Here is a 22715-nt window from a genome sequence, read left to right as displayed (position 1 = left end):
AGCTTCTGAACTAGCAAACACAAGATATATATATATATGTACTGTATATAAACTTGCATATATATAATACATTTTGTGCCATAGCAGCCTTAAAATCACATCTTTTTTCTTCTTCTAAATAAATAAGGCAAGGTGTATCCATAAAGCAGATAAAATATGAAGTGTGATATAATTTGCCGCACAAGATTTAAACCATTTGGCTGTTAATGAACTCATTTGAATAGATGCAAGTTTTACTAAATAATATGCATGAATGTTAGGATACTAAAGGCAGGTGTGGTAAAACAGGGTAATTGTCTCATTTACTGCCTCTCAGAGTCAGTTGGTCAGCTGAGACGCTGTGGAGGTCTGACCGAGCCCCTCCGCATCCCATAATTCCCTTAGACCAGTGGTGAGGTCAGATCTGGTTTCAGGTCCCTGAGGATTAAAGCAGCTGCGCTCGAGTTTGTGTTTAATAGAGACGTCTTTTTGTTCTCCTGCGAGTAGAAATGAGAAATAGGTGTGTAATGTGTTTGTCACTTCGTTAATAAATGAATCGTTGCGTGAAGAACCTGGTAGTAAGATGAGGAAATACTTAAATTGTGATTATTTTGTCGTATTTCAGTTGTAATTTAAACTGATGATTTAAACATTTAACTTTTCATAGTAAAAGAAATAATAATAATAATTATTATTATTACATGGTAATAATATGTATTGTTGTTAGTGTTAAAACTTTTTATAAATAATAATAATAATAATAAAAATTATTATTATTATTACATAATAATAATAATAATAATAATAATAATAATTATTATTATTATTGTTGTTGTTAGTGTTAATACTTTTCATAAATAATAATAATTATTTTTATTATTACATAATAATAATAATATGTATTGTTGTTAGTGTTAATACTTTTCATAAATAATAATAATTATTTTTATTATTACATAATAATAATAATATGTATTGTTGTTAGCGTTAATACTATACTTAATATAATACTTAATATAAATAATAATAATAATAATAATAAAAATTAATATTATTATTTTAATTTGTTTTATTTTATTTGTTTTATTTTATAGTGTAAATAAAGTGTTACCTTTTAATTATTATATTTTATTTTAATATAAAAAAATTAAGATATCAGTATATTGGTATTGTACTGTAAAGTAAAAAAATATATATTTAATAAAAATTATAGTTATAAGCCATGGTAGTAATTAATAACAAGTGTTATTTTACAACAATAGTAAAGTTGCAATGCTAATATTTAGGTCTTAATTTAATCACTTTTATACATTTAATCATTAACAAAGGATGTTTAAATGCTTCTCTTTATTACTTTTACTGTAAAAATAAACAGCTTTGATTTATTGCATTTGTTAATCTAGTAGAAGTAACTGTAATGTTGATTTATACAACTTGGTGTGTGTGTGTGTGTGTGTGAAATAACAAACTTTATTTGCATACATACAAAGTATACTCATGTAAAGCGATATATAAAATACAGCAAATATTAACTGCTTGAATGTTTATATCATCACAAAATATAACTATCATCATCCAGCTCTAATCTGATGCATGCATGAAGATAACATAAACATTAACTTGATGATTTTCTGTAAAGCTGCTTTGAATCAATGTGTTTGGTGGAAAGCACAATTCAAATGAAAAGGATTTTAAAGGTTATTTCATGAATCGTACGATCACGAGGTGTGCTGGTGTCTTCAGAGTTTCTTCTGTTGAGTTATTTAGAAACATTGGCCTCCGTGTAACATTTAACCGTTCCCTCTGCTCGCCTCTGACAATAAATCTAGATTATTTGGATTGGGTTTGGTTTCAGGGCGCCGAGCTGTGATGAATTCTCAGGGCTTGCGTGATGTATGAAGGCACGGACGGTTGTGAAACGTCTTGGAGCGTGAAATAAATGACTACTAGGAGTTTTCGGATGGTGCATTATTCAGAAATGAGTGTAAATTTGCACAATTTACTTTCACACACTCGAGTTCCGGCTTCACTCGATGTTACATTTTGTGACTATGGAAACAACAATAAACAACACTTCTATTACTAAAAATGTACATAAATATTCTTCTAATTAATAATAATAATTGTAATAACATTTATTACTAGTTATTATTTATTATCTTTAATTAAAATGTCTACCTTTTAACATTTTTAAGTTGTATAAATCAACATTTGTTAATAGTCTGGCTTTTAGAAAACTGTTTAAATTACTTCTACATTTATCATCTAGATTAAGAAATGCAGTAAATCCATTTAAACAGCATCTTTTGTAGTGATTTAGTGTTCGAAGGTGAATAAATGAAAATATATTAGCATTGCAATTTTAATATTGTTGCAAACTAAAACTTGAAATATTATAATTATTTACTGTATGATACTAAATGCACTTCCATTTTAATTTAAAATATTATTTTAATTAATAATAATAATTATTATTGTGCTGTTAGTTTGTGGTGAGAACGGTGATTTAAGGAAAGGATATTTTAATCGTGAGATGCATATCTGTGCATTTGGGATGATATTCTTCTGCGTTTTTCTGAGATTGTCTCCCAGTGCAAAAAGCAAAAATATCCAAACATTCCTAAATCAAGATGTGTTTACTTATGATGCAACATTTTTTTAAATTATAACATTTTAACTTAAAACAACAAATATCTGCCAATGATTTTCAAAAAATACATATTATTTTTTTATTATAAAATTTTAAATGACTTATCCCATTCTGACCCCATTTGCAGATATTTGTTCTTATTTCAAGCATAAAGACTTAAATTTGAGTCACTTTAAAAAATATGTATATTATCTTGTAAAATAAATGAAAATTAGAAAATTGTATTTGGTTTTCCAAAAATACACAGATTTTCTGTCTTTAAAAGTGAAATTTTGCAGATCAAAACTCAATTTTCTTACTTAGTATTTCTGTCTTGTTTTACAGTAAAAATATCTAAATACTCCTAAATGAAGATGTTTACTTATGATGCAGAATACTTTTTTAAAATGATAACATTTTTGCTTAAAACAACAAATATCTGCCAATGGAGTCTGAAAAAAAATTATTTTAATTTTTTTAATTTAAATTTAAAAAAAGTGTATTTTTTTCTGACCACGGTTTTCAGATATTTGTTCATATTTCAAGCTTAAACTCACTTCATTTCGAGTCACTTTTTTTGGGAAACAAATATTATCTTGTAAAATAAATGAAAACTAGAGTGTTTTCCAAAAATACACAGATTTTCTCTCTTTAAAAGGGACATTTTCTTAACTAGTATTTTTGTCTTGTTTTACAGTAAAAATATCTAAATACTCCTATATGAAGATGTGTTTACTTATGATGCAAAATACTTTTTTTGATGATAACATCATCACATTTTCCTTAAAACAACAAATATCTGCCAATGGAGTCTAAAAATTTTTTTTTTTAATTTTAAAAATTAAAAATAATTAAAAAAAAAAATCTTACCCCCATTTTATTATATTTGATCGTATTTCAAGCATAAACTCAATTAATTTTGAGTCACTTTTTTCAGAAAACAAATATTATCTTGTAAAATAAATGAAAATTAGACTGTGTTAAAAAAATATAGCATGGCAAAACACAATTTTCTTACTTAAAGTATTTCTGTCGTTTTACAGTAAAAATTTATTTATATGATTTTAAGCAATTTTTGCTTAAAACAACAAATATGCCAATTGAGTGCAATTTTTTTTCTTTTTTTTATGTACATTTAAAAAAGTTATTTTTTCTGACCCCCATTTGCTGATATTTGTTCATATTTCAAGCATAAACTCACTTCATTTTGAGTCACAACTTTGACTTATCTTGTGATTTTATTCTGAAGTAAATGAAAGTGCGAGTTTACACTGATTCTTTCTCTGTAAAAGTTAAATTTTGCTATATTTTTGTTGTTTTCCAGTACAAATATCAAAACATTCTTTAATCAAGAGACATTTACTGGAGATGCACAGTGAGATGATGTCTAGTTCATTTTAAACAAGATCTTCCAAATGGGTCAGAATAATAAACTTGCTTTCCTTTGTATAAAGTTTATTTTGCTGACTCCATATGCGGATATTTTTTATTGTTTTTAGTATAAACTCACTTTAATTTGATTTTCTTTTTTCAAAAAACAAGATTTATCTTGTCACTTTATTCTGAAGTGCACAACAAAACATTATTTTTCTTTCTTCTTTGTGTCTTGTTTTTCAGCACAATTATATATAAACTTTCTTTAGTCAAGATATATTTACCGTGAGATGCAAAATGAGGGAACATAAGAAATAAATTGATTAAAATAAAGAGAGTTTATGCTTAAAAAAAATCAGTTGGGTTATAAAAATAAATCTGTTTTTCTTTAGTATCAAGTAGATTTTTCTGGCCCCACTGGCAGATATTTGTTCTTGTTTTTAAGCATAAACTCACTTCATGTTTCAGAAAACAAGTAAACGAAAACGAGACAAAATACTGAAGTTTCTGAAAACACTCAACTAAATAAACATTCATAAAATTTACTTGAGATGCAAAATGATGGAAGAAAAGAAGAGAAATTGATCAAATTGAAATTTATGCTCAAAACAAGATCTGCTAGTTTGGTCAGAGAGAAAAAAATATTATAAAAAAAAAAGGATAATATTAAAAAACTGTTGTCTTCTTTTCCAGTAAAAATATCTAGACATTGCTGAATCAATGTGCAAAATATATAAAAAATTTAATTATAGTTTTTTTAATTATACAAATTTTCTTAAAACAACACTTATCTGCCAGGATTAGTCCATTAGCAGATATTTGTTCTTGTTTTAAGCTGAAGTTCACTTCATTGATTTTTTTTTAAGAAAACAAAACTTTTTATCATTTGTAATTTTGCTTCTTAAGTTTACTAGACTGAGGTTTTTAAGAAATACTGCGAAAATGTTGCACAGCTAAACATGATTTTTTTAGGGGTTTTCTTGTCACGTTTTGCAGCACAAATATCTTAAATTCTTTTTAGATCAAGATGCATTGTTTTAATGTCAGTAATAAAATAACAAGGATCTCCACTGTCTGTTTCCTGACTTTCACAACGCTTTTATTTTTGACCCTTCCAAGGTTTATTTTTCTTCTCATTCTCCTTTCTCATTGATTGATTGAGCTTTTTATAATCTAGATGCATTATTCACCGACTTGAGAAAAGTATAAGTCATATTTAGAAAGTACAGCCAGTTCCCTGCAATACTGATGCAATCGGTTTTTCTTTCTGTAAACTTGAACTGTTGTTTCAGAGATCTTTAGCTGCTTGGCCTCACAATGCAGTGAAGAAACATCACGTCAGGGTTATTATCGTAGCTAAAACTAAAACCATAAACATTTTTGCCACTTAAAATAAGATTTTAACGGTAATTGAAGTAAAGTACAAAAAAAGGCAAGCTTATTTTATTTCAGCGAGCTGCCAAGACAACATTTGTCATGTTTGTTTAGTTTAACTTGAAGTACTAAAATAACTCAAATTATAACTGAAATAAAAATTAATAAAAGCTCTAAAATTAGAACTAATAAAAATGACACACACACTTTTTTAAAACTAAAATTCAAAGAACAATGAAAAAAAACTATTTCGTAATTAAAACATTACATTTTATTTATCTTTTTTTCTTTGTTATTTTACTTTTTACTAAATGTATGTGATATGTATAAAATAACAAATAAAATAAAACAATTTTTTTTTTAATATTTTGAATTTGTTTTGTATTGACAAATCGGTTTATTGACCAATTATCGGTTTTATAATTTAATTTTAAGAACATTTATTCAAAAATTGTAATCCAACCCAGATGTACTTAATCAAAAATGAATAAAAAGAAAATGACTCAAATTTTCACAAAAATTCAATTGAAAAAAAAAGTTATATATATAATAAAAATAATAAAATAAATACAATTTTGTTCATATTTAAAAAATATATAGATTTTAATTTGAAGTTTTGTCAATTTTGTTTTTGTCATTTGTAAATACCCACATATTAAATAGTTTTAATTTACTTTTAGATTTTTTTTATGTTCATATGAAATTTAGCTAAAATGTTAGTAATTTTTAGCTTTACTTCTGTCATTTTTGATCAGTTACATCTGTGTGGTATTCAAATGAAAATGGAAAATATGAAAATAAATATATATAAATAAAATACCTGTAATATCACTTACATCTAGAGGAAAAAATATCAAACATTTTTTTTTTCTATTTTAACATTTATTTGTATATTTAAAATGTTTCTGTCCTGGATGCTGATTGGCCAGTGCAGAAGTTATCGGGATCAGATTCCTGGTTGTTCTCAGCAGTGATATCTGTCAGTTTCTCTCTCTCTGTCTGTCGTGTGTGTGTGTGTGTGTGTGTGTCTGTCTGAAGACTCCCGCGGCTCTGTTTGTTCAGCAGCTAGTGTTTAAAGCCTCCTGCACATGTGGAGGTATCGTGTTCCCTCACTTCTCCAGATGTCAGGAGAACAGAAATACAGAAATAGCATCAGTTTGGACATGTAGTGTAACTCTGGTAACTCTGGTTGTGTGTGTCTCTCTCTCTCTCTCTCTCTCTCTCTCTCTCTCTCTATCTCTCTCTCAGCTTAACAGAACATTCAACTGAGGCAGCAGGAGTGAATCTAATCAGACATGCACTCATAGACTGAGCGATCGCTCAGATTGATCGATTAATTGATTTTATTGAGAGTATCAGCACTATATATACCGTACAGACCAAAAGTTTGGACACACCTTCTCATTCAAAGAGTTTTCTTTATTTTCATGACTATGAAGATTGTAGAGTCACACTGAAGGCATCAAGGGCTATTTGAGCAAGAAGGAGAGTGATGGGATGCTGCGCCAGATGACCTGGCCTCCACAGTCACCGGACCTGAACCCAATCCAGATGGTTTAGGGGTGAGCTGGACCGCAGACAGAAGGTAAAAGGGCCAACAAGTGCTAAGCATCTCTCGGGGAACTCCTTCAAGACTGTTGGAAGACCATTTCAGGTGACTACCTCTTGAAGCTCATCAAGAGAAAGCCAAGAGTGTGCAAAGCAGGAATCAAAGCAAAAGGTGGCTACTTTGGAGAACCTACAATATGACATATTTTCAGTTGTTTCACACTTTTTTTATGTATATAATTCCATATATAATTCCACATGTGTTAATTCATAGTTTTGATGCCTTCAGTGTGACTCTACAATTTTCATAGTCATGAAAATAAAGAAAAATGAGAAGGTGTGTCCAAACTTTTGGTCTGTACTGTATATATATATATATATATATATATATATATATGTATATATATGTATATATATATTAGTGTGTAAAACTAATATTATTAGTTAATTAGTTATATATATTATTATAATAATATTTTTATTCCCATTATTATTTTTAGTTATAGTAATCATTTTATTATATTATTATGATAATAACCATTCATATAATATATAATTAATATAAATAATAAATAATCTTAAAAATTAAAATAAAATATCATATTTGTAGTGTTTTTAAGTTTCAAATGTAAAGAATCTTAATGTTTTTTTTATTTTAATATTTTTATTGAAAAAATATTGTAAATAAAAAAGAAATTCTTAAAATAGATGTTTTATTACACTCTGCAGGAGAATTACTTTTTGAAAAAACAAAAAAAACTAGCAGACTTTATTAGTGTTTTGTTGCACTTTAAGCAATCAAATGCTTAATTGTGTTTATATAATCACCACATATTAAAAATAAAATATTTTTAATATGCATATCCACATATACATAGTATGCATATATATATATATATATATATATATATATATATATAAATAAAGGCATACATTTTCATCAAAACATTTTAATAATGCTAGATCTAGTGTGTAAACTAATATTAATAGTTAATCTCACTGATTGTGACTGAACTGACCTTACAGGTTTGCCTTATTGAAATAATAAAGTTTGGTATAATACATCATATGATAATTCATTTTTGTCTGTAAATGCAATGAACTGAAGCTCAGAAAGCAGATAAGGAAATCACAGTTTGAAGAGGCCAAATAAAAGCTGCTCGATTATTAACTAGACTCCAGCAATCATTGACTAAAGAAATATCTGATGGTGGACAGTCAGACTTATACACAACGTTATATAACAGACTTCATTCGAAGGGGGTATTTCTTAAAAAAGGGTGTGGGGTTTGGACAGCAAAAAGCTGGAATGAATGCATTTCCAGGAAGAAATGTCCTGTTGAGCAATGTTTTGAGTGTTGAGTTCAGATGTTGGATCAGAAACACTGCTGCTTTTCTGTCAAGCTTCCTGCAGCGAGTTCCAAGCCGTTTCCAGCAGGGCTGTCAAATTAGCTAAATTAACCTAAATTCGAGTTTTGTACTTAAGTATTATCAATTTTCGAATTATATTTGAATATAAAAGGCATAATTTCAGTTAGGGGGGAAAAGGCCACAAGAGGGCGCATCACGCAAAATATTACTAACGCACATTTATTTGAAGTTATAAAACAACGCAACTATTTTTGAATAAAATTGCATAGTGTTTAAAGTAATGTGTATAAACCAAATATAATTAATTAAGTTGCTTAAACTATTATAAACAAAACAGCATCATGTACGTATTAATAAAAAGTAAAAGCGATCGCAAAAAGTAATTTTTAGTTTAATATACCCCTATTACTATATAGCACAGCTCTAAGTGAATGTAAACACCCTGCACAGTTTTAAATCTGAAAGTGCACCGTGTATAAAGTTATTCATAGTCTCTCAAAAAAAGTCAACTCTGAATCATTGAAACAAGTTGTTTTTAAAACGAAATCCAAGGCGTTTCATGTTTACGTCAAAAACCATCAGTCAGTTTTTACATTGGTATGAGTGAAAAAGTAAATTCCCTTTTTACCACTAGGTGGCGCTTTTGGAGCAGTTAAAAATAGCTGTTTCCCCAGTAACTAAGCATCACTGTGCTCACAAACACTGCTTTATCAAGATTCAAGATTTTTTTTGCCACATACACGATTATATAGATTATATAGATATTATGGGAAACATTGAGCAAAAAAGATAGAAATAATTGCATATTATAAGACAATGAAATAGTTTTTTGAACATGCTAACTAGCACATTATTAGTAAAGTCAATTTGCAAAGATTCCCAAAAGAAAAACACCTTATATTCACTTCTTCTGTAGGTGAAGCTGGATCACTAATGATTTGATTTACTGTACATAATAATATAAATTCTGTTAGATAAAACCCCATCTCATCACAAAGTTATTTCAAACACTCGATTAAGAGAAAAAGCACGTCAATAAATTCTATATTTGGTTTTATAACAAGCTCATACACATTCAAAACTGTGCTACTGTAGTACATTTATTCACAGCCCTGAACAAACCAGTTCCACACTGCAGAAGGCGCTCCTCGTTTAGCAATATCTTCCTACGATATTTTCCTCAGTTTCACATCCGCCTTCCGCCATGTCGCTCCGTACGGTCGCACACAATAATTTGTCAACAACTAGGCTTTATCGTTATTATCGCGGGAAGGGGATCCCAAGTCAATCGCAATTTTCACAAACCTCATGTTGTGTCAGTCACGTTTACACACTTCCTCCGAAACGTTCATCCATCATAAAAAAAAAAAAAAGAGAGAAGGGTTGATTTGTAGCATTTTGCATCCGTAACAAGATTTTTATTGGAAATGATGACGGATACACAAAAACGAAAATGTGTGCAAGGACCTTAATTCTTATCCTAATTCTACCGATATATCGCAAACGATACGATACCACCCCAATCCAACGTTTTTGTATTCGAATGTGGATTTTTTTTCGGTTATTCGACAAATATCAAAATTAGAGTTTTTATTTGACAGCCCTAGTTTCCAGTTCACGACTGATGGACTTTATCCATCACCTGCAGCACAGAGTCCAGTATTGACGGTCCCAGATCCAGACTGAACGTGAACGCTGAGTCCGTTTGGTCCGGCTGTGTTTCCTCTGGGTTTGTTTGGGTCGAATCCCGTCCGGAGCTCAGGCTTCCGCGAGCAGGACTCCCGCTGATGCCTGTCGTCTCTGTGTGTGAACACGTGTCCTCGTCTTCCTCTGTGTCCAGGAGGGGAAGTGAGCTACACTTCTGCCTCTGATTGTTCGGTGCATGCTCCCAGATTTGGCTGCACTGGCCGGCTTCGTCCATGTTGACTCGGGGCGGTTTGGGAGGCGGCGGGAGGAACAGGTTCTGCTCGCTCTTGGAGCTCTGCAGCAGGAGACTGTGGCCCTCCTTCAGGAACGTCAGGTCTCCGAAACTGTCCATGTGTCCGCTCGTGCCAATGTGAGACAGGTGACGGAAATCACCCAGGGGAAGGCTGATCATGTTGACCGACAAAACCTCCTTTCGGTTCGATAGCCTCTTCTGCCAGCGTCCTGATGTGGGTTTGCGGAGTAACGACGTCCTCAAGGGCATCTTAAGACTTCAGTAGTGTGACAGCGTCAGATGGTGGCAGAAAGATTGGTTCTGGAACAGATTAGAGGAGGAAGTCATCGAACCTCACAATAATTGTAGTTAAAATTACACGACAGAAATATTTATAATTCAAAAGAAATTAATACTTTTATTCAGCAAGGATGCATTCAGTTGATCAAAAATGAATGTAAACAAATTACTATAATTAATTACTGTAAGACTTATAGATAAAAAAAGAAATAAAATAATACATGCTTTTATTTAATTTATTTAAATTTCAAGAATTGAATAATTCTATTCATCAAGGGTGCATTAAATTGATTAAAAGTGAAAGTGTTTTTTTTCTCTGTTGTTGTAAGCCTAAAATGTATTAGTTAAAAAAATTTTTTTGCTATAAGCTGTATTTATTTATTAGCCTATACATCATAAATTTGTAGTCTGGGGGCAGTTAATTTTTTTATTATTAAATGAATTAATACTTTTATTCATAAAGGATGCATTCAATTGATCAAAAGACATTTAAAACGTTACAAAAGATTTCTATTTCAAATAAATGCTGTTCCTTAGAACTTTCTATTCATCTGTGAATCCTGAAAAATAAAATGCATCACAGTTCCTCCAAAAATATTGTGCAGCACAACTGTGTTCAACACTGATAATAACCAGAAATGTTTCTTGAGCAGTAAATCATCATATTTTCATGATTTCTGAAGATCATGTGACACTGAAGACTGGAGGAATGATGCTGAAAATACAGCGGAGCATCACAGAAATAAATTATAGTTTAAAAGATATTCATACAGAAAACAGATTTTTTACTTTATAATAATATTTCAGAATTTTAACTGTATTTTTGATCAATTAAATGCAGCCTTGGTGAGCAGAAAAGAAAATCAGTGTCTGATCCAGCACATGTACTGTAGCTGTATCTCAGATATACTGTAGCTGTTCATTTTAACCAGTATTTGATTAAGATTAGATTAAGAATTTTCTTCCAGCAGGTTACAGATTAACAGCTGATATTGCGACATCTTTACAGCTGCTTGCATGTTTCGTCTTCTCACTTACAGCAAATGACTTTTGATTGTTCCGTGAGAACGTAAATTAAATCAGATTTACACATATTTTAATTGCACAATTAGTTTCTAGATTCATGTGTAACAAGTGACCTGCATTCTCAGAGCATGTTCTCATAAAGTGCTCTCATTAAAGTATGAATTTGGTTAAATTAGTTTGGTATACAAAGTAATTAGTCCCATTTGTAGTGATAATGTCCGTAGGAAGCTCTTTACTCCAGTTGGCATTGGCGTGGACGGTTGTGGCTCTGTTTCGCGGTTTACAGTTCATTAGATCAGCTTTCGTGACTCGCAACACTCACTCTTTAAATTTGTATGGCACTACAGAAAACATGTTTTGTTGGCCAATAAAGGTTTTATCGGCACTTTAGTAGCAGCAGGAGACGGCAAGCGCATAATGGCATTCCTCTACAAACATGCAACAAGAGGGAGGGAGGACAAAAGTGGATTGTTTTTAGGGAAATGCATAATAAATCAACAAAAAATAAATAATTGCTACACCAGTTTTTGCCAGTGTAAAACTTTAAAATGGTTTGATTGTTTGTGTCTTACCTTGAAAGGTGTGCAGGTGTTTCACGCCCACATCTGAACATCTGAGGTCTGAAGCCAACAAACGTTAGAGGAGTTTCTGCTAACATGACAAGACTTGTTAGGCTATAAAACAGGTTGAACAATTCTCTAAATAGCATTGGATATTCTGCCACAAAAACCCTAAATAGTCATTGTTTCGTTGATATTGATGTTATATTGATGCAAATCTTTTTAAGGATAGTATACACTTATACTATTTGACTTTTAACATCATTAAATGACATCGCTTTTATATAAAGCCATAAAACTGACTACATTTTAAAAAATAAAGGTGTGTTTTTGCAGCAAATGCCATAGGGAAAAAAAGTGGTTCCTTAAATATCCTTTCAGTGGTCAGTTCCTTAAATAATATTTTTTTTCTTATTATTTTAATAATCTAATTAACCTTTTTCCACTATACACTATTAAAAAACATTGATTCCAAAAGTGTGTTTTTGCAGTGATGTCATTAAAGAACCATTATTCTCTTGGTGTGAAGAACATTTTAATGATCTAAATAACTTTTTTTCTCACTATAAAGAACCTTTTGTTCGTTCAGTGGAACCATGAAAGCCAGTAATAGAACTAAAGCAGTGTTTAAAAGGCCCTAATGAAGAACCTTTGGTTTTTAAGAGTGTAGAAGAGACATTTTTGGTTCCTCTGAAGAACCTTTCAGTGATCAGTTCTTCAAAGAACCATTATTTGGTTTGAAGCACATTTTAATGATGTAAAGAACCAACTTGTAACATGGAACCAAGACGCCAATAAAGAAGCTTTATTTTTAATAATGTAGAACCACCCTTTTGGTTCCCTAAAGAACCTTTCAATGGTTAGTTCTTAAAATAACCATTTTTCTTAGTGTAAAGAACTTTTTAGACTTCTACAACCCCTTTTCCACTTTTAAGAATCTTTTGCACAATGGAAAGATTGTATAGATGTCGTATAAAGTAAACATTTTTGGCTCCCTAAAGAACCTTTCAGTAAACAGTTCTTAAGATAACAATGTCTTAAACACATTCTAATGTTCTAAAGAACCTTTTTCCATTATAAAGAACCTTTAGTGGTTCCATGGATGGTAACAATGGAATCAATGATAATAAAGAACCATTCGTTTTTGAAAGAGTAGAAACCATTTTTGGTCCCCTAGAAACCTTTAAGTGTTCAGTTCTCCAAAGGACCATAATTGTCTTGGTATAAAGAATATTTTAACGATCTAAAGAGCCTTTTTCTACTATAAAGAGTCTTTTGCACAGTTGAAAGATTCTATAGATGTTGAAAGTTTGTCATGTAACCATGATGCCAAGAGTGTATTTGTGTAGAAAAAAAGTGAACTGTTCTGAAAATAACCATTTCTTCTTATATTTTGAACATTTTTCTTCACTTTAAAGAAACTTTAGGGGTTCCATGGATGTTAGATGTTTTTCATGGAATCATAAATGCCAATAAAGAACCTTTATTTTTAGGAGTGCAACCAGTTTCTGGCTTTATATAAATGATAGTGGAAGAGAAATAGTGGAAGTGATCTGAAGTGTCGCTCAAGGCAAAAGGAAGAGTTTCTCTTACCGTAACCCAAGAGATCTTTACAGTTTTGTCTCGTTTTTGAGCTCTGCTTCTGCAGTGCAGAGTCCGTCGTAGATCCCGAGTGTTAAAGTCCAGAGATCATCAAACAGGTGAAGCTCGCGCAGGTGCAGATGGAGTCTGACCCTCCCTGAAGCTCGGCGTTTGTTTGGTCTGTGCTGATGTCACACCTGGCGACGTAACTCCTGTGTGATCTCAGATATTGAGGAAGTTCACCTGAGCTGTTTCATTCTGGCTTTCATCATGTTCCTGTGAAAGTTGGGAAGGGCACGGCTGGTTTCTGTCGTGTCGACGTCACGTTTGGGGGCTTCACTCGTTACTAATCCCATGTCATTGTGTCTGCTGCTGGTTTCCTGTTCCCCATAGGCTTTGCTAAGCCCTTCCAGCTTTGTAATGACATCGGTCTCCCGCTCTGGGACGTGTATGTACAGGCGGACCGGCGTTACACAAGTGCTGTAGACATGTAGAAATTCCTGCTTCCCGCTCCTGACCTCACAGACGTAGAGACATTCTGCGTCAAGTCTAGGCGCGACGACTTGTTGTTGTTTTTCTAGAAGAATCAAAGTTTATTCAGTGAAAATCTATCGCTGAAGGGCCAGAAGAGCTTTAAACACTCAGCTCAGCCAAAATAAAGAATTGTCATTTATTACTCACGTTGTTCCAAACCTGTAAGACCTTTGTTTATCTTCAGAACACAAATTAAGATATTTTTGATGCATTCCGAGAGCTCTCTGACGACCCTCCCATAGACAGCAAGGATGCTTACATGATCGGCTATGAACCGCCCACTCAAACAGGAAGTGACTGTCTGACCATCTAGTAAAATGTCCAACCACTGCTTGTTTTGTTTACATGCCATATATGGAGTGTGCTCTAGGATATTTTGATAATACACTTTGTCAATACACTTTTAAAAACCCTATATTATTTTGTCAGCTTTAAAAAAAAATCCAGACTAAAGTCTTAAAATCTAATTATGAGATAACAAGCGTCAAAGTTTGATTTCAGCCATTAATTTCACTATGATTTCCATCTTTGACATGGTCTTAGTCAATATTAAAGACATTAGGATTATGAATATGAAGGATGATGTAGAAAACAGTAAGTGACTAGCTTGGTTTTCACAGACACTTATATTAATATGCGTTAACTACATAATGCTCTGCTGGAAAGAAAAGAGTTGTCCTCTGTATCCTTCAAGGTTAATTAGATCTGTTATTAATTGATACATTTTTACATCATAGTTTCATAAATATTAATTAAATATGAATGTATCAGCACTATACCAGTGGAATTGCAGTAATGTGACAATTTATAAGAAAGAAGTAGTTTTGGACCATTTTTCATTGAGGTCACCAAGTGACTTTTTGTATTTATTTATCAACCCATCCATCTATCATTATATCTGTTTTCTGTCCATCCATTGTTTTATTTATCCATCCATCCACCCATTGTTGTATCACTTCATCCATCTGTTGTTCTATCCATCATCCATTCATCATTCTGTTGCTCCATTCAACATCAATCCATCATTGTTTTTCTGTCCATCCATCCATCCATCTGTCATTCTTTCTGTTTTACTATTCATTCATACATCCATCCATTGTTCTATTGATCCAGCCATCCATCCACCCACCCATCCATCCATCATTCTATCGCTCCATTCAATCCATCCACCCACCCACCCATCCATCCACCATTTTTTCGCTCCATCCAATCCATCCATCCACCCACTCATCCACCCATCATTCTGTTGCACCATTCAACATTCGTCTGTCATTTTTTTCTGTTTATCCATCCATCCACCCATCCATCATTCTATCGCTCCATCCACCCATCCATCATTCTGTCACTCCATCCATTCACTCATCTATTGTTCTGTTTTTCTGTCCACCCATCCATCATGCCTCCATCCCTCCATCCATCCGTTGTTCTATTGCTCCATCCAACAACCATCTATTATTCTATTTGTTTTTATATCCATTCATCAATCCTGTTGCTCCCTACATCCATTGTTCTGTTTTTCTATCCATCAATCCATCCATCATTCATCCATCCGTTGTTCTGTTGCTCCATCCAACACCCATCCATTGTTCTAGCTGTTTTTCCACCCATCCATCATTCTATCACTCCGTCCATCCATCCATCCATCTCTTTATGTTAGTTTTAAGAGCTATTTTGGGTCAAAACATTAAATGGAATTTTTTATCTTCTGACTATTAGAAGATGCCATACAGGGCTGATGATCCTCACAAACTTTGGCGAATCCAGTGAAATCTGTTCCTCAGAAGTGTCCGGTTTCCCGGCAAACAGATAAAACCGATTCATCCTGACAACTTGCTCATTTCCGAAACCCGGCTACATCCAGTCACCGATTCTGACAAACAGACAACAGTATATTACAGTTACTGGAAAAGAGCAGCTTGATGCTCAGTACAGTAGAACGACTCTAAACATTTGCTCTGTGTGTCCTTATGCTTGTCAAGTGCTCCAGTGTTATTCCAGGACAGACTTGGGACATTCTGTTATGAAATATTTTGTCTAGTCATTTGAAAATGCCCTGGACAGAGTTAAGGGAAGCACTGTTTTTTTTCCCCTCCCAAACAACATGAAAAGATCATCTAATGTTCCTGCTGGGATCCCGGATGGATGCCAGATTCCGAGGGGAAGCTCTAGAACTGGGTTTTCTCCACGCTTGCTTTCCATCAGAGTCCTTTCAAACGTGTCCAATAAACAAAGGGCCGCCCTTCCTTCATCGGCTTCAAAGAAGCAGGTCGTCCTCCACACATGCAACCATTCACATAAACCAAACATCAGCTCTTCATCATAACGTTTATCCAGCGCTGGAACTGCCAATTTCAACGGCTCTCTGTCCAGAAAAACTTTCATGCAAACATATAATCAAGACGTTACGATGGCTTTTGCTGTCCGAGGCCCAACAGCCACACCACACTTGAGTTTAGCCTTATTCCTGCTATGCGTATTGATGACTTTGGCCTTCTTTTTTCGAGAGCTTGAGATTGTTGAGTCGCGTCCAGACTCTGGTTTCTGCGGTTGTGTTTTGTACAGATTTCTTCTTCTACTCTGTTTTTCTTGTTTCTGGGAAACGCTTCCAAGTGCTCTTGCGGCTGCTATTGTCTTATTATTGGTCTTCGAATTTTCTTTTTACTCTTAATCGCTCAGCTAAACAATCCTATGAGTGATTATGATGAAATATTGCATGCTTAAAACTCACATGTTGTCTTCATAGGCAGCATGAGTGAATGATTTGCACTCTAAAATGTGCATTTTGAATTATACTATACCATTTTTTTAAGTTGAATGCAATATATTACGCTTTATAATAAACATTTCTCTTGATTTGTCCGCCATGCACTGCAGTGCATTCTGGGATGGCTTTCTCCATGAAGAATGTTTGTGATCCTTGCTGTCTAGGTAGGAAGCGCACTAGGTTTTTGGAAGAGACTAGGCTATATACTCTATGGTTGGAGTCAAAATCAATTAATGTTTTTACTCACCAATGCTGGATTTATTTGATCAAAAATACATTAAAAATATTGAAATATTATTATGATTTAAAATAGCTGTGAATATCTCTTTAAATGTAATTTATCAAATTTATTTCTGTGATGCTCCGCTGTATTTTCAGCATCATTCCTCCAGTCTTCAGTGTGACATGATCTTCAGAAATCATGAAAATATGATGATTTACTGCTCGAGAAACACTTCTGATTATTATCAGTGTTGAAAACATTAATATATTTGTGGAAACTGTGATGCATTTTATTTTTAAGGATTCACAGATGAATAAAAAGTTCAAAAGTACAGCGTTAAAAGTCATTTTTGTCACGTTTGATCAATTTAATGCATCCTTGATCAATTAAAATAAAATGTCATGTATATATTTAGTGCATTATTTTAGCTTCTTTCTCAAGAACAGTAATATCATTCTGGCATAGTTTTATGTATTTTTATTGTATGTTGCTTCAGGTCTTGAATGCCTCTGCGTGTTATTAATGCGGTGTGCGTGCTAATACACTTCTGTCCTTCTGAGATGTTGACCTCCTCACGTCTCCTGGCACACATATGTGATTATTAAATCAAGGATGTGCCATTTGGAGAGTTTTAAAGCAATATTTGTGCTCTGCGCTGCACATTAATGATATCAGATGGGATCACACACACACACTATGCCAGCTTTACTGTAAATACAGCTTTAATGGATAATCGTGGGTGTGTGTTACATTCTTTACTGAATGCCTCTGACGTTATAATGAAGAGAATGTGATCGAATCTGCTGCACATTAATGAGCTTTTACTCAGAAAATCAGTATGTGATTATGTTGTATAATGAGTATTTCTGAACATCTGTGTTCTGTAGCTGTTGGCATGATGGGAGTTATCGCTCCAAAACTATCCAGACAGATTGAAGGCTATTTTTCAGATCGAATTAAAGTTAGTTGTGTTTATCTCGCCTCTTTTATTTACTTTTAGGTTTGCTGCTGCCACATTAACACAATCATGCTCATGTTCACATTTACTACATCAGAATCCGTTTTTTGTTGTCTTTTCTTAAACTCCTTTATGTTGTGTGCAACTATATCCATACTTTGTTCAAACGCCTTTATTTGCTTTAGCCTTTTGTCTGTATTGTGTGACCAGGTGTCCTGGGTAAGGTTTTATTCTTTAACACTGAAAAAGAAATTGCTGTACAGTCAAAGTTGTGGCACATTTTATTTTAAGTATTTTATATAATATATATTTTTTCATAATTTATAACCTTTTATCTTTTTCAAAATTCACTTATATCATTTTACATGTATTTTATTATAAATTTATATTTTAATTTTATATTATTTTTTTTATAAATGTGCATATTTATTTAAATTTTGTTAAAATCATATTTAATTAATATTTAACCAATTTTTCATTATTTATATATACATATGTGTGTGTGTTTGTATTTTAATATTTTATTTTATTTTTAATATTTTATTTAATTGTATATATAAATATACAATGTATTTTATATTTATTAATTTTATCTTGAATTTTTATTTTACATGTAGCTTCTCAAATAATATGAGGTCATAAACATTTCTAAACTACGTTCATCTGTAGCAGACAATTATGGGAATAATATAGCAATATTTAAGACTCCTTGTTAAAAAAAAACAGACACTGAAAATAATGATGCTAATAATTTTACACCAAAAAAAATAAAGTGTGAACTTTAGTGACTAGTAAATAAACAAAAGTGCCTTTATATCCTTGCATCCTTGTGCAAAGTTGAAGTTGTTTCTCCATTCAGACTCATTTGATCTGTTCATTTCTCTTGATTTGGTTGTGTTGTAGTGGCTTTGAGCCTTTCAGAAAATACGTTAGGATACTACAATTACTGAAACGGAAATAAAAACAAATTGAGGCTGAATAGAATGTAAAAAAAAAAGAAGGAAAATTACAAGTGTTTATATCATTAACTAAAACTAATTGTAGTTGTTAACTGAAATAAAAGGAAACAAATGTTACATAAAAATATTCAAAAATTCGAAATGTTTCCTAAGCAACCAAATAAATAAGTTTAATTTTAAGTAGCAACGTTTCTAAAAGTAAAACTGAAATAAAAATAAATTAAGGCTAAATAGAAAAAATAGAACAAAATAAAAAAATAAAAATAACAAGCAGATATTATTTACTAAAATTATGAATCATTTGTGAATCACTAATGTTTATGAATCTTTTTTATTAACTGAAATAAAGTTGAAATAAAATCTAAAATAAATAGAAATGTTAATAGAGTCAAAGTACTAAAATGGAAATAAAAATAAATAGATTTTTTTTAAAGATGACATGCATAATGTTAACTAAAAACTATTATTAACATGGTATTTTTTTTCCGTTAACTGAAATAAAATATGAATTTTAGATACAAAATGTAAAAATAACTTGTTGCCTTACAGAAATAAATAAATACATTTACAGAAATAAATTAGAAAATTACTAAAACTAGAATTTTATTTATTAATTACACTGAAGACTAATTCAAAATATTAATAAATACTATAATAGTATACAAACAATACTATATTCCAGTGAATAATTATAACTGACACTGGATCTGAAATCTAGTGTGCACCTGTGAAAGTGCTTCATTTTTAGTTTAAAGTTATTTCTATGGGCAGTTTAAAAACCGTTCCTGTTTCAGCTTGTTTTAATGTGTGTAAGAAAGAAAAAGAGTGATGTCAGTTTAACAGATTTTAACACATTTAACAGATGCTGTCGTCTTATCACAGTTGTGTTCACACTGAGAAGCGTCTGATTCACGTCTCTCTGTGCTTTAGTCATGAACCGCACACACACACACACACACACACACACACACACACACACACACACACACACACACACACACACACAGACAGACAGCATGCTGATCATGAGTTTGGAAAGCGTAATTACGTGATGTTGTTGAGTGACTTTGGTCAGACAAACATGAGCGCTTCTGGCGAATTCGTTTTCAATTAACACAAGAACAAAATTCTTGTGCAGTGCTGCTATTGACTACAATTAAAACCAGTAAACATCATTTTAATTCATTGGAAAGCTAAAATATAATAAACGTATTAGATTAAAAATCTTACATGAAAGATGGGAAATGTGTCTTTGGTAATGGAACGAAATAAAATACGGTTAAAGGGTTAGTTCACCCAAAAATGAAAATGATGTCATTGATAACTCACCCTCATGTCGTTCCAAACCCGTGAGACCGCCGTTCATCTTCTGAACACAGTTTAAGATATTTTAGATTTAGTCCGAGAGCTCTCAGTCCCTCCATTGAAGCTGTGTGTACGGTATACTGTCCATGTCCAGAAAGGTAAGAGAAACATCATCAAAGTAGTCCATGTGACATCAGAGGGTCAGTTAGAATATTTTGAAGCATCGAAAATACATTTTGGTCTAAAAATAGCAAAAACTACAACTTTATTCAGCATTGTCTTCTCTTCCGTGTCTGTTGTGAGAGAGTTTGTTTGTCATATCCGGTTCACAAACGAATCACTCGATGTAACCGGATCTTTTTGAACCAGTTCACCAAATCGAACTGAATCGTTTTAAACGGTTCGCGTCTCCAATACGCATTAATCCACAAATGACTTAAGCTGTTAACTTTTTTAATGTGGCTGAAACTCCCTCTGAGTTCAAACAAACCAATATCCCGGAGTAATTCATTTACTCAAACAGTACACTGACTGAACTGCTGTGAAGAGAGAACTGAAGATGAACACCGAGCCGAGCCAGATAATGACTCGTTCACGAGTCAAGAACCGGTTGCATCGGTTTTCGGATCACCAGTAGTTCTTTCGGACAGTTTGATTCAATAAACCGGTTGAAGAAAACGGTTCACCGGTTCTTTTGTGCTCGACGTAATGGCGTCATTTGCGATGATTGCCCTTGATTCAAGCCTTCGGTTTACCCGCGCTCATAACACTAGCACAGAATCAGTTCAGAATCAATCACCAAAAGAATCAGTTCAGTTCAGACGCCCTGTGTGTTGGTCGGCTTCACGCTGAATCACACATGCGCAGTATCATCAGCTCCTCGGTTCTCGAATCGGACACGTCTGACAGAAACGGTTCTTGACTCGTGAATCTTTTGTTCGTTATCTGGCTCGGCTGTAATGTATTTCTGTGATGCTCCGCTGTATTTTCAGCATCATTCCTCCAGTCTTCAGTGTCACATGATCTTCAGAAATCAGAATAATACGATGATTTACTGCTCAAGAAACATTTCTGATTATTATCAATGTTGATATTCTATTTTTGAGGAAAGGATTAGCATTGAGTAGAAGTGGGCTCTTTTTTCACTCGTTAAGTCTTCTCTGTGTCTCTGGAGCAGTGATGTTCAGTGTTCAGACCTGCGAGTCTCTTCCGATGGAAACTTCTCCTTCAGCAGAGAGCTCTGGAAAGTTTGTATGTGTAAAGTGATGCTGCTTTTGTTTAGTTTATTGAAGATGCAGCAGTTGTTTATTTACTTAATTGAGCTTGCGTGATATTTGCTGGTTAGGTGGGAGATGGAGCCTGAGCTCATGGAGCTGGAATGATAATCACGGCCCTCCTTCCGGAAAGCTGTGCTTCCCCTCGCTCTCTCTCTCTCTCTCTCTCTCTCCTTCTCTCTCTCTTTCTCTCTCTCTCTCTGTCTGGGGTTGATGCGAGACCCCAGTCATCTCTTCCAGATGCAGAATCACTTTCTCTGCTTGTCTTGGTTTTGTAGACACGCACTCGCTGCATCTCTGCTCTTAAATCCTTCACCACCATTGATCCTGTTTCTCTTCATGCGCTGTACGGCATCTTTCAGCTCAATATTTAGGGCCCGAGTACCGATAGTGCTAGGACCCTCTTGTATCTGCTCTTTCTATTCTTCTTCTTCTCCCGAATGAATCGCATTTTTGAGGGCTTAAACATGCTCAAAAAGTCATGAAACTTTGCACACGTGTCAAACCTGGAAAAATTTTCGTCTGATATAGGATTCAGAAGAGGGTGTGGCAAAATGGCTCGACAGTGCCACCTATACTTAGAAAATCAACAGCCTTCCAGCTATGTTTCACGTACATGCACGAAAATTGGCACACATATGTAACACACCAATACCTACAAAAAAGACTCTTGGAGCAAAATTCTAAACCCAACAGGAAGTCGGTTATTTTTAATATTATGAGCACATTTTGTGTAATTTTGGTCATTTCCATGCGTTGTATTTTAACGAACTCCTCCTAGAGATTTCTTCAAATCAACACCAAATTTGGTATGCCTAATCTAAAGGCCTTTGCGATGTTAAATTGCGAGGATCTTGAGGTTTCGTTGAAGGGCGTGTCCGTGGCGGCCTGGCGAATTTCGATGATTCGCCATGAAAAATGAAGTTGCTATAACTCAGACATACAATGTCCAATCTGCCCCAACCTTCACATGTTTGAGACTCCGAACCTGGACAGATTGACATGCCCATATTCAGTTATAGTCATAGCGCCACCTAT

General features: G+C 33.0%; 2 protein-coding genes across 3 annotated transcripts in view; one reads left to right on the top strand and one right to left on the bottom strand.

The window, feature by feature from the left end:
- dnajc17 (DnaJ (Hsp40) homolog, subfamily C, member 17) overlaps positions 1–22715 on the top strand; it is a 51780-nt gene that overhangs the window by 27120 nt on the left and 1945 nt on the right. The window lies entirely within an intron of this gene.
- LOC132112340 (cdc42 effector protein 3) lies at positions 9652–14265 on the bottom strand. 2 transcript variants are annotated; one of them, XM_059519780.1, is made up of 3 exons: positions 13673–14265; positions 12092–12167; positions 9652–10514 (listed from the first exon to the last, which is right to left on the bottom strand). In XM_059519780.1, the coding sequence occupies exon 3, from the start codon at positions 10461–10463 to the stop codon at positions 9891–9893; it is 573 nt and encodes a 190-aa protein (XP_059375763.1). In that variant the 5' UTR covers positions 10464–10514; positions 12092–12167; positions 13673–14265; the 3' UTR covers positions 9652–9890. The 2 variants fall into 2 exon arrangements, with proteins under 2 accessions (XP_059375763.1, XP_059375762.1); XM_059519779.1 differs by having other exon boundaries at positions 12092–12139; positions 13673–14263.

The sequence above is a fragment of the Carassius carassius genome, chromosome 32, assembly GCF_963082965.1.
Source record: "Carassius carassius chromosome 32, fCarCar2.1, whole genome shotgun sequence".
Lineage (NCBI taxonomy): Eukaryota > Metazoa > Chordata > Actinopteri > Cypriniformes > Cyprinidae > Carassius > Carassius carassius.
The sequence above is the reverse complement of the archived record's forward strand: the minus strand, read 5'-3'. Positions and strand labels throughout refer to the sequence as shown.

Coding starts and splice junctions, on each gene's coding strand:
- LOC132112340 (XM_059519780.1), bottom strand. CDS start 10,463: ATGCCCTTGAGGACGTCGTTACTCCGCAAACCCACATCAGGACGCTGG.